This window comes from Electrophorus electricus, chromosome 11 (genome assembly GCF_013358815.1).
Source record: "Electrophorus electricus isolate fEleEle1 chromosome 11, fEleEle1.pri, whole genome shotgun sequence".
Taxonomy (NCBI): Eukaryota; Metazoa; Chordata; class Actinopteri; order Gymnotiformes; family Gymnotidae; genus Electrophorus; species Electrophorus electricus.
The window spans coordinates 15,113,736-15,127,663 of NC_049545.1; the positions used below are offsets into that span (position 1 = coordinate 15,113,736).

Below are 13,928 nucleotides of genomic sequence, written 5' to 3' on the forward strand. Positions count from 1 at the left end.
AATAGAGTGCTGCAATCCAGAGTCCCCTGCGGTCCCTTTATTTGGCTTTAAAATACCACCAAGAGAGAATAGGTGAATTTCATTAAACAGGAGGGAAACTGGTCTAATGAGAGAAAACTACTCAGACATGACCTGCATGTTTGAATAAGATCGAATTGTTCCTCTCTCTCCCCTTCTCTAACAAAAAACAGCTACATGAACAAGGAAATCAAAGTAGCACAGTAGAGAGGAAATATTTTTATTAGCAGGTAGAGCACTGAGGTATTTGTTTTGATTCAAAGATGACAAAAGAGAGAGGTGGAAGAATACCAGAGGTTCTTTATTACCCAAAAGTCTAATAAACCCCTGCAATTATAATTCTAATAAAAGGCATAGATTTTATGATTTGAAACAAGTTAGCAGCTTTAATAATTAGAGACGGATTATATCATGTGAAAGTTTAGCAGCCATTATATTAATGGATTTCAAAGAACTACTTTGAGTTTCAAACTTTCAATGTGTAATGGCGAGCGTTAAGGAGACGGACGCATGTGAGGAGATGAGCAAGATTTATTAGGGTCAATTCCAAAGTCTTATCCGTTAGAGTAGACCAGGGTCAGTCTCCTGATACGGATATTATGGGGATACATGAAAAACCAAAAACACAGGAAGGAAACAGGGGAAGCAGGCTATAACAGAGGCTAGGACAAACTCGGAGTGTAAGAAACAGGGACGGCTAGGATAAATACAAATGCACGAAGTACAAATTTACATACATACAGATGAGGTTTCAAAAACATCTATTTAAACATCTACTGAACAGCCAAAACAAATGGAACCAGACAGGATTTAAATGCATGAACTTAACAAGACTATAAACGAGGAACAGGTGAAAGTAAGGACAAGCGTGGAAAACCAAACGAGGGGTGGAGAAAATTAAACTAAGGAATGGAACCAAAATAATACATACAACAGGGAAACCATAGAACATGGAAGCTGGGCTAGACTAACTGTGACATAATGAATGCAGTTCAAAATTGCTATTTAAAAAATGTGGTCAGCTTTTGCAATAAGTAATATCCTTCTCCAGCTGATGTCACCATTTTTGTGTTTCTGTAGACAGAAAATATTTTATCTTCTTCAATGATACATATTCTCACATAGATGAAAACTATTGTATGTAGCCTACTGCATACTTAAAATCTCAAACTCAGCAGATCAAAAGTGACTATCCATGGTAGTCTTTGTGATGCCTTAGTGTAAACAATAAATCGCGGTCTTTTTTGACCTTCATACTTTCTGATATACCAAAGTGTGAAGTATGCAGTGTAATATGTGTAGGGGATTAAATTGCAAGGTTTCTGATGTCACTTTATGAGTAATGCATAACATGCACACTTCCCACAAAACATTTATGGCCATTTTGGTATTTTTTGATAACTTTGTTTATTTGAAATGTTATTTTATATTTAGGTAAAAACAACATGTTTTTTATTTGTCTTATGTTAAAGGTTTTATTTACATGAAACACATTTTCTTTTGGGATACTTTGGATATTTCTTGGGCATGTATTTAAAATATATAATGGAATATAATTCACTGATTTGGAGTGCAGAAGTGAGTCCTGCTGCAGTATTTTCACTCACTGCCTATAACTGAGGATACAGATAGCTGCACCATAGTTGGAAGAAAATGCAGGATCCTTCTCTCCTTTTGCCCATGTGGCCCTACATGCTGCCATAACAGAGTCAGGCACTTAGCATTCCCTGCCATCCTTCACAGAGGCACTCAACATTGCAACGTGACTCCAAAAAGGCTTCAAAAACATGGAGTGGCAAATTCATACACATCAAAGCGATATCCTATCCATCGATCTCCCATATAGAAGAAATGTTGTTTGAAAATGGTTCTTATAATTACAACTAAAATAAAGATTACGAAACAGCACACTATTATGTGGGTGATGATACTAAATATTCATGCTAAACTAACAATATTGACTCAAAAGCTAAATGGGACTTGAAAATTGGTGATTACATATATATAAAATGTCGAGGACAGCTGGTTCTTTATGGATCACCCAAGGCTCATAACTGTACATCTAATTTGCATAAGCCCGTTAGAGTTAGTTAGCTTTGGGTATTGCTAAGCAGCATTTGGCTGAAACTCAGCCAGGGAACTTTAAATTTCCAAATCTTCAGCTGATTTAAATACCAGGAACCTTGGAGTTCATTGTGCTCTCTGCTGGGAACCGGCAGTCATTAATCTGGCAAGGATCTTACGCAACTGCTCTCTGCTTGAGGCCTCTCCACCATGTTGAAGCATTCAGGATTCTGATCAGCTGTAGGCAGTGCTCTGCACCTCAAGAAAGTAAGCATCTTTACAAACTGTCAACTATGTTCTTGTAGAAAACACACCAGATTGAGAGGTTCCGTTGCAAAGAACATAAGAGGCTGCTTGAAAGCCTGAAAAATCAGTTGGATATAGATGTTGTCTTTATGGTTACTGATCACTGAGAAGAAAGAGTACATACTGATATAACATGATGTTGCCTCAGGCAAAAAGCTAGTTGATATTTGTGTTTTTATGAATGGTGAAATCACTACAAACTCTTAAAGCAACAGGATTCAAATTAATTTCATGAGAATTTCATGAGATAATTTTTTTGGTATATTTAGATATATTCAACAGATAATGATCTGGTTAAGAATTGACTTTGATTTTCACAATGGTGCATTTACATAACATGCACACTTCCCACAAAACATTTATGGCCATTTTGGTATTTTTTGATAACTTTGTTTATTTGAAATGTTATTTTATATTTAGGTAAAAACAACATGTTTTTTATTTGTCTTATGTTAAAGGTTTTATTTAGATGAAACACATTTTCTTTTGGGATACTTTGGATATTTCTTGGGCATGTATTTAAAATATATAATGGACTTTAACAAGAATGGAATTTTAAAAAGAGCATTTGAGAATGAGAGATTCTCCACAGTGGTTAGGACAGTCATGGAATAGTTCTGCACAGTATATCATACCATGCTATTAAAAAAGAGTAAGGTAAACAAATCAATGAGTGTCAGTAAGTTTATAAAATATATTTTTAAAATGTGTGCAAGTAAGCAGATAAATGCACTGATTTCAAGAGAGTAGCAGCATTTGCACACACTGGCAGTGACACTTTCTTCATATCTCACCGTGTTGTGAAAATGCATTGCAATAAAAATTCCTAAAAAAAAAGTGACACACCTTTATTATTTACTGGATCAGAATAAAAAGAACGGTGAAAGATGAACTTTAAGTATTAGGGCTCTAGAAGACTAATCATACTTCATGCTGTACAATATACAAAGAGCTGTGAAGATCCATGTCTTGGTGGTGGCCCCTGCTCAGAGGGGTGTTTTGGACCTGATGCACCCTGCCCTGGCTTCTCAAAAGGACCCATCTGGCCCTGTTCCCACATCCTTTCTGAGGGACCCCTTCCATCATCCTCATCTTCAGTGGATGATATATTGCTGACAAACTGCAAAACATGGGTCTTATGTTATCCACTAAATTGCATTGAACCAGACTTTGTGGTGCTAATCAAATGTCACAGATTAGCCCAGAAAAATATCCTTTATAGAATCTATTGATGTTATTTAAAATGTAATTACTGAAGCACTCCTCTTGAGTGATTTGCTATTTAAAAATGGAAATGAGCTGATGTAGGGAGGAATTGTCAGGCTCAATTAAACTTGGAGTTTGGAATTCAGAATCAGAAACATTTAGTTCTATTTTGAAAGTACCACAAGAATAAGAGCCGTCAAAAATAACCGTAAAAAAAACTGGGACCCACCACATAAATGTCCTGCAAAAACAACCCTAATAAGTCAAAAAGAGCAGATAACCATTCTAAAAAGAAATTGCATTGTAATTGTACTGTAAAGCCAGACCTTTCAGGAGTTTTAAACATGAGAATGGCTAGCAGTAAATCATGAAATTTTCAATCTATAAAACAAAACACTCCAGAGGAGAGGACGACAGAAACACTCCAATCTAAAGATACACAGCCAACTAAGAGCCACTTAATTAGTAACAGAGTTGAGAGTATGCACCTTCCTACACACACGCGCACACACAAACACACACACATGCACACACAAACATCTTTGATGAATAAAGGTGATTTCTAATCAGGATCTATTGCATGGGTCAGCTGTGGGTCATCACATCAATAATTAAGCAACTTTATTACAGCACAGAGATCACAGCTACAAACAGATGCAGTAAATTAATAATTAAATGACCGTAAATAGCAGTACCAATTTTAGACCAGTGCATAATCAGTATAAGGAGCCTGAAAGAAAGATAATGTGCCTCTGTAGTAAAATAAAAGCAAAGACTATTCAAATAACATATGGACTAGGAACAGTGGCGGTCCCTAGAGGAGTTTGCTTCACTATAGAAATCTACTGGTATTGAAAACAGGTCAAGTGATCTTAATAACTTGGGAAGATTAAAATGTCTGGGAGTCACTGAGAGTCAAATACTGCATTAACCTTAAAGCAGATTGGCTAAACAGGTAGTACAATATTAGTTAGAAGAGATATTATCTTTAAGTGTCCAAACCTACCCAAACCCACATGTAACTTAAGAGGTTGATGTGTTGAATGTATATTTAATTTAGCTATATCTTTCAAAACAAATCTGATGGTAGCTGACCTGATGTATATGTGAGACATGCTCTTTTGGAACAATTTAAATGTACCAGTGAGGTTAATTTTTGTTTTGCAGATAGTGTTGACACCAGAACTATATCGGTATATCACTCTATATAAGCCAATGTGTGACCATATTTACAATGACTTATCTTACAATTACTTACACTTATCTCATCTGCATGCAATGTGGTGTTTATTTATTAATTGAAAATAGCAAGTTGAAATGTTTTTAATTAACCAGCAAAACTATCCCCACATTCCCCACAGAAACTATAACACACAACACCTAACACATAACTAGAACAGTTCTGAAAGAAATTGAATCAATAAATAAACTGTCTAGGCTAAACTATACTTGAACCCTTTTCTAAAGGAATATTATAAAGACAAAATGTTTTGTTTTTTTTGTTTTTTTGCTAATACTTTGTCACATACTGCAAGCAGTATAGTTTCAACAAGTCTTTTAAGCCAAAGAGAGGGCTTGAAAACAACAAGAACACCAGGCAGTGGTTCCATTGGTAGCTGAAGAAATCTATCAGTGAAGCTTAAAGCTGGAGAGCAGTTTCTCTGAAATAAATAAAAATCAGGCAAAAACACATGAATTAATGGGCATTGACTGTCCTGCCACTAATGTATTAACCATAACTAAAATACTGTATTCTGACAATTTTATTTTAGCACAGAAGCATTAAGCAGGCTTGAAAATTGCTTGATGACACACAATTTATTCTGAAGGCATCCAATGGACCACTGCTTTTCAGAGGATAACTTTAAGCTCACATCTGTTCGGTCAATATATACATAAATGGTTGTAATTGCAGTACACTTTCAATGTAGGAAGAAAACATGGAATAGTGAATTGTGTGCATATACATTTTAAAATGATTATTACTGGTGAACATCCACCTCCTGCTGATTACTTTAACAACTTTTGCTCCTTTTGATGATCTGGAGCAAACAGAAATCGGGTCTTTAATGCATTTGGATAAAATTGGATGAAATTTGGATGAAAGTGCTTTCTTCTCCCAAGTGAAAACTCAGCAACAGGGCTCAGGGCAGTCTGAGCAGCTGGGTGGCAGCAGAGGAACTCAGTGGGTATGAAAACTCAAAAGTTTTGTGAAAGGGCTTAGGTACAATGCCAATGATTAAACTCTACCAAAGTTCTCAATACCTTATATTTTTATGTATCTGGTTAGTGAAGATACAAGCCATGAAAGAGTCAAGGAGAAATCTCTGAATCTCTGTGTTTATTTTTCATTTAATAAGAGTGGCGTGACACACCTTGTAAAGTTTGTGTTACAATTGCAGTAGAAATCATTGAATGGCAGTCATTTAATGGCAGCAATATTTGTAATCACAGCGGTTAAATATAATTTATTTTCCCAGTCATATAAAAGTTAACATAAACAAACATTTGGGAAAGATTTTACTATCACCTCAATGTTTAAATGTCAAAGCAAATGACAAACTGGGAAAGTTTCTCTCTTTGGGTTTTTGGTAATCTCTTCTCATAGATGTAAATCATCCATTGAAATCTTTATAATGACTTACTGCCTACAATTTGGGTAAAAAGCCTATGAGGATAAACACGGTATTTAAGATGTCAAAACATTTCCGTTTCTTGACAGATGCCAGCTTCTCAAGGCACTTACAAGATGTCTTGTTTATTTTTATGGTGTTTAATTATTATTATTTTTAACTAGAATACAGTTAAATTAGATAGCAACACTGGAACATTAAAGTACTTGTGTTTTATAAGCATGATTTCAGTCAAACGTCTAATCTGCAATCGACAGCTTGTTATGTTTCAGAGGCTCCATCATTAAGTGTTAAATAGCCAGCAAGCATATTGTGTCTGACAGTGATGAAGTTGATGGATTTATTGGATATCTCCAGGGCTCGATTTGAGGGGGGGGGGGGGGGGGAATGGTCTCCCCCAGGAAAAAAAAGAGAGACACGAAAACCATCTCCATTGCAAAAACGCCACTCCAGCTTTGCCTCTATCCAGTTTTCCGTCCTGCCCCCACTGTATTATGTAGTTTTAATGCAAATATTTCTCACCATCCCAAACCGTTTTTCTGTTGTATGAGAACGTATTTTACTGGTTACAACTTCACAAATGCCGGAGAAACAGAAAAGTAAGTAATCTTAGAGGTTTCTGATTATCTTTGCTACATTTATGTAATGTTAATGTTTGATAGATAGACAGACTGACTGACTGATTTAAATGTGTCAAAAATATTTTAGCTACTAGCAAGCTAATGTGTACTGTAATCGTTTTGTAACTAGCTAACTTCAGTCTCCCTCTCAAAAATATTTACGTTTCCCATCGCAGGGGACGTTCCTTAATAAATATTGGACGACTTCTGCAATAATATGCTCGCTAGCTACTTTGCATGCTAGGTTAGCTAGCAGCTTGGCTAGTACGTTAATAAAGAACGGCTCCTAAACGCTTTTTTTAATGCCTTACTGACCATACAAAAAATAAATATAAACGTAAACATGTGAGCTCAATAAGAAAAAGATATGCTCTCATATGAGGTAACTGCTTAAGATAGCAGACGTCTTAAGCAGTTACCTCATATGAGAGCACACACTGCGTATGTGGACCCTTTGTACCATCGTGAATAGTCACAGAACGCATATATAGTGTAGTTAGTTAGCCGTTATCTTCAGAGCTTTTTTAGTTTAATGTTTAACGTTGCGCAAAGCTTAAATTCTCTAGCTAGATAAGGATGTTTTGCAGCTCACACAGCTCATCTGTTTTAACTTACAAAGACATGATTTTATTGGCCTATGAAAAGGAATTGTCAAAAATGTTATCACTAATCTATGCATTTTGTATGCTTATTTTGAAAACCATCATTCGTCTAGCCTTAACCCATGAAAGCCCATAGGTTAAAGGAGCAATAAGTCATTTTTTCCAGTGTCTTCATATTATGAAACAGTCACTATACTGACACCTAGTGGCTGGATCTTTCAGATATTCTGTATCTATTTTAAATATGGCTGCCTGTGTGTGGTGGACTCAGTTTATGGAGACTACAAAGAAGTTTGATAAAACTTCATGTGAGCTGCACTATATCAAAAAATGTAATCAGTTTAATCTATATTGTTTGCTACTTTGTGGTGGTAAAAATGACTTATTGCTCCTTTAAGTACCATTGCACTAGGCTATTCCCAGTGGTTTTAATTTTCTCAGTTTTTGCTACTGAGCATACTTTGTTTTTCCCCCTTTGCTGTAGTTACTGCCTCTACTCTTCTGGGTGCGTTACAATAATTGTTGGAACATTGCTGTGAGGATTGTTGTATTCAGCTATGATAGTTTTACTGAGGTCAAGTACTGATGATGGATAATTAGTTCTGGATCACAAATTCCACTCCAGCACTGTATATGAAATGTTAGGACACAAGATTTAGTAACATCAGCATGGTGTGTAAATAAATATGGATTTGCAAACTATTATAATATGGCAGACATATCATGATATGGCAACTAATTGCATAATTTGTTCATGTAGTTTTACATTTAAGCTATAGCATATCAATATTATTAATATGCAATAAAGTGCATATTTCTACTTACCGTGTACTGGTAACAATTTGCAGCATCATCCTAGTATCTTTGGAAGGGATTCGGGAAATATTCTTCCACTTTGTCATCAAACAATCTTGCTGTTACAGTGACTGGCCTTATAACTCCTGGTTTTGTCTATATTAAAGATTAAAATGTAATAATATAGTAGGTACAACTGAATGAGATGACTTTTTGTAGCATCACTACAAATTACCTTTTTTCTATAGCTGTATATTTTCTACATATGGATATTTATACCACCACTAATATTAAGTAACAGTAACAATCACTAGAACATGACATGAATTTCAATTATATAACCTATCTTGCTGAGTAGATGTGTGCCCCTCAGTAACTGGCCTTGTGTGTTAAAGGCACCCAGAGGAAGCTCTGAGCACACAATTTTCATGTGACTGACTCAACTCAACATGTGAGCCTGCTGCTTGTGGTTGGTATATTGTAATAGGTAACAACACTACCTCCCCTGTGGTGTACTGGGGTTCAGTCCCTGTTTGGGTGAGTGATCTATGCTATACCAATAAGAATCCTTGGGCAAGGCTCGTAGCACTACAATTGCCTGCCTCTGTAACATGATTGAAATTGTAAGTTGCTCTGGATAAAACTGTCTGAAAAATGCAGTAAATGTGAAATGTAACCTCTGGTATCTAAGACAAGAAACTAACATTTGAAGAGTATAGTACTATCTGGACCAATAAAATGCAAGCTTGGTTTGTCTTGCTATCAACTTTCTTTGGCCTAAAAGAGCAAGTTTTAAAAAACATTTCTTTAGATATGTCAGATAGTTCTATTTAAATATTTAATATAAATGCTAGCAATTCTGAAAAAGCCTTACCAACCATATCTATGAATGCAAAGCAGTTTTCTATATCAACTGGAAAAAACTCTTAATTCCACATGAATAGTTCAGTAAATAATATATTGAAAATGTTGAATGCAAGAAAATAGATGAACAGCTTCTTTAAGACAACACAGCCATATTATTTTTAAATCAAGAACTCTTTTCATCTGTAGAATTCAGAAGCTTAGAATAAATTTAAATGCATTTATTTCATAGTGACAGGTTTCTAATAACTGAAGTGATTTTTTGAGGTTCTTACTATGCAAGTATCCCTTTTTAATATCTCTCACAAAAGCACTTAGGAAAGTATAACAATATTTTCATTAAAAGAGAAAGACCAACCATTATTCTCTCAGTAGGTCCAGGAGATTGACAAGGAAAGCTGGCCTAGGAGAATAAGAGAATATGTATTAATAATTGCATTTCTGTAATTAAATATTGCAGTCTAGTAGACTTATATCGATTAAACCTTATGCAAAATTCAGCATTGATATTAAAAGCTTTATTGTGGTCATTGTGTTGAATTCCAGACGGTAAACCACACACCCATTTTGTTTTAATGATGACAGTGTTCCTTACATCATCTTCCCATTTTAGGAGACCAAAAAGTGGCTGCTCTGTCATTTCCTGGTCAGATGAGGATCAATTTATCATAGGTTTCACATAAGGGATTTTAGGTGTGGCATTTACATTTGGAGTCTGTTGATCTCAACTTGGTCAGGACAAAAACAGTCAAGACAAAAATCCCTCTGAGAGCAAAAACATAAGATTGCCAAAGTCAATTTACAATACATTGTAAAGAAGCAAGAATGCAATAGTGAGCTTAGCACTAACAAGTGACCTGATTGAATCCCACCTGGTTGTATTGAACAGATCATAGCATAGATGTGTCAAATGCTGCTATATAGTCATCACACCATCATGACCTTACAAAATTCGCAACATGCAAAGGAATCACTCATTTCAAGTCAGTGACTGATAAAACCTTGATAAGCCTTCGGTACTTCACCATTGTTAGCTAACGTATTTTCCCTGTATTTTATGGTGGTGCCGTATTTCAACAATTCATAAAATTATACGCTTTTGTTACAGTAGGATATGCCCCCAAAGGTCATGGAAAATTACCATGCTAATATCCTTTGGGATGTCCAGATACAGACAGACAAGATGGTAAATGATAACCAACCTTAGTAGTGGTGGATAAAAAGCAGAAGAGGGATGTAGTGATAGATATGTCAATCCCGAATGATAGCAACATCGGGAACAATGAATACAAAAAGCTCGAGAAATACCAAGGTCTGAAAGAAAAGATGTGTTTGGTGAAGGCAACAATGGGACCCATGCTAATCGAAGCACTAGGGGCTGTGACCCCAAACTGAGAGAATGGCTCCAGCAGATTACAGGAAAAATATCCGAGATCTCCATCCAGAAGAGTGCAGTCCTGCAGTCCTACTACTATGCAGAAAAAAACCTCACAAAAGCTCTCAGGCCTCTAATAGAGGCCCCAAGCTTGAAGGAATATACGCCCGAGGAGAGAGCAAATATATGTACACACACACACACTAAAGATAAGAGACTATGCAAAAAGTGCACCCAAGAGAACACCCAAGTTCACATGGAACCACAGGGAGTGATAGAGAACAGCAGGTCTAAAAGATCCTATGGGACATCCAGATCCAGAGAGAGAAAAAGTAGTGGTGATCAGACCTGATATCATGATTGTGGAGAAGATTCAGAAAACACATCTGTATTAATAAAAGTGGCAGTTCCAAGTGATGGAAACATTGAAAGGAAGGAATACGAGAAGTTAGAAAAATATCAGTGATTGAAAGAAGAAAGAGAGAATGTGGAAGGTTAACGCCAAATTTGTCCCAGTGGTGATAAGGGCACTTGCAACTAAAGCAGAGGAGTGGCTCCAACAGATCCCAGCAAAGACAATATTAATCTCAAATCAGACGAGCACAATCCTAAGAACACTAAAAATACTATACAATCTCAAACTTCCCGGTATCTGCTAGAAGACCCAAGTGTACTGAAAAAGATATGACTATGCACTGGAAGATGAAACATGATTTTTATACAATAGTATATGGAGTTTAAAATATCTATCTACACACACACACACACACACACCAGACAGTAAGAAGATGAAAACAGTCCAGTGTCTAACAGGCAGACAGGAATATCAAAAGCAGGCAAAGTCAACAATACAGTCACCAATACAGAACAGGAAAATTATTTTTATTCCTAATCTACTTAGATGTTGTCGGCCACAACATTTAAAACCTTAAAAACTATTATGTACAAAGGCTTGCTTATTAAAATGTATGGGGCAATGCTCATTTACAATAAGATCAAAACAATATGCTACTCATTTTTTACTGTCTGGTTGATTATGGTAGGTTTTGCAGGGAGTTTCATATAGGGTCAAGTGGGTTCTTCTAATCAATTAAATTACATTTTGCATAAATTAAATTACATAAAATTACTTGATTTTACTTGCTATGATGATGCAAGATACATCATCGGGATCATCAGTGAAGTTTCTGGAGTCTTCAAGGGTTTTGGGTCTTTCACCATCTGACCCCCTCGCCCAGGTGACCCAGCTTGTGTCCTGACTACTTCTGTCAACAGATATTCTAAATTTGATTCTATAATCAAATTATTTTAAAAATACAGACTTTCAATTTGAACATTAATATATGATTGTGGGGAGAAAAGCAGCACTACCATCGCCGGCTGCCTTACAAATTCTTTTGTGGGCCTTGTCTGCTGCAGTTACATATTGGGCAGGAGTCATGCAACATCAATTTCATTGATTGAAATCGAAATATAGGTCACGCTGATACAAGCCAGTAATTCAACAACAACCGTGTGGTAAAAATGGCATAGAGTTCACGGCATGGCCATTGAGAGTGTGATTTGTACTTTGTGCAGTTTTGGTAAGTAGATGGTAAATTTGTGGAATCTCACAATAAAGTTGCATGCAAACTAAGTAAGATACAGTTAGTCTACCATTCCAGCTCTAACAACCTAAGGGCTTATTTTGAAAATATGCATGCAAATCAGTATGGGCTGATGTACATTAGCATTTTTTAGGCTACCTAGTGTTTTCGGGTTATAGCATTAATAATGTAACTACCCAATTACACTTTATTTTAAAATATTCCTCAAAGTAAAATGTTTTTGTTGTCACATTTCTCAGAATTGTGGACCTTAAATTTATTTAAACAAAAACCCAAAAGTATAGGTTACTGTACTGAGTAAATAGATATTGAAGTGTAGAGCCAAGTGTCACTCTGACTTTAAATCACATACAGTCATATCTTTAATGATTAGCTCTGCCAGTTTAACTATGCATCAGCCATGGCTGACAGAGATGTGAGATTTTGCATAGATTGTACATCCTCCGTCTACTCAACCAGTCTCAACAGCCCAGTAAATATTATATTCATTTATGTGTACATGTGTATAATTTGTCATTTTCTCCAGCTGACATCCAGTAAGCACCAAGATGTAATCAGTGAAAGACTGACAGTAATGTGATAGCATTTCAGCTGCTGAAATAGATTGCTAATATGTAAATGAAGCATACCTTCTGTTCTGCATTGGACCAGAAAAGGAAAAAAGGATTGTTTAATTAGAAGGCAAAGGATTTAAAATCCAAATCAAATTTAGTTTAGGTCACACATCAATTGCTTTTCATTATTACTTCTGGTGCTATTGACAGCTATTACAGGTGTGCTGGACACAAGATAATAAATAGGTCATAAATAGGTCCAAGCACAATAGAAATAAAGTTTAAAGGTCCCAATCAATTAATTGAACCATTGTTCAATACACCACAGAGCTAACTAATTATTTAAACCTAGGAGTTTACTAAAACATTTGTTTCCTTGCCTGAAGATAGGAAAATGAGCAGAATGAAAAAAAAAATATGCCTGGTGATGTAATCTCCACTTTGTCCACCTTAATAGGGAAGTCTTTCTTTAAGTTTTAAAAAAGGGCCCAAGGGCTAGGTTATGCTATGAAAAGGCTGAGCTGGCATTATTAGGTCACAGGAAGATGTAGTACATGTCACAAAATAACTTTGTTGTTAGTGTATTTTATACTCTTGCATATTTAATTTGACCTTTAACATATGAGGTATGTCTAAACAGTTATTTGGTCTTTTTTCTCATATGTGCAGCATTATGTCGAAGTTAAGATCTCAGCATGAGAACTGCTCTGTTGTTCGTTGCACAAACCTCTGCAATTGTTAAATCAGCCACCCTCTTCAGAAGATAGAGGAGCTGAGTAGATGAAGTTTATTTTTGATGGCATAAAATAAACTGCACTGTTAGCTCTGGCAGACCATTGTGGCCACTATTGACTGACCCGGGCTACTAGTAATGAAGGACTATGCAACATGCAGGGTATTGTTGTAAGAGACTGAAATTTTCTGCTCCAACAGCACATATTTATTTATAGCAGTGCAAGCTTTCACATGCATGCATGCATGCAAGAAACATGTAGGAAGAAGACTCAATATACAGAAGTGCATATATCATGAAGCTGGTAATTAAAGTTCACACTCAAGTAACCAACCAAAAAGGCATGATTAAGCTCAATAAACATTCAAAACCCACTAATAAAACACCACATTTAAACCATATTAAACATGTAATTTATCTGATTCACAGTTTCGCGGCGGTGAATGACATCCTGGGAAACTTAACCATGTGCCCTCATATATATAAATCACTAAGAGAGAGAGGGGTAGTCATAATCGCAGTGAAGTATACAAGCGTTCCAGAGAAACTGC

General features: G+C 35.9%; 1 protein-coding gene across 3 annotated transcripts in view; it reads right to left on the reverse strand.

Moving 5' to 3' along the window:
* Positions 1-2,610: 2,610 nt before the first annotated feature.
* mlip (muscular LMNA-interacting protein) overlaps positions 2,611-13,928 on the reverse strand; it is a 29,806-nt gene continuing 18,488 nt past the window's right edge. Inside the window, exons 10-12 of one of the 3 annotated variants that reach the window (XM_027023415.2) lie at positions 9,467-9,511; positions 8,275-8,400; positions 2,611-3,508 (exon numbers count right to left, since the gene is read on the reverse strand). In XM_027023415.2, the coding sequence (XP_026879216.2) occupies positions 8,305-8,400; positions 9,467-9,511 (141 nt within the window). In that variant the 3' untranslated portion in view covers positions 2,611-3,508; positions 8,275-8,304. Of the gene's footprint in view, positions 3,509-4,186; positions 5,256-5,918; positions 8,077-8,274; positions 8,401-9,466; positions 9,512-13,928 lie in introns of those variants that run through there. The other 2 variants (XM_027023406.2, XM_027023424.2) reach the window with 2 other exon arrangements.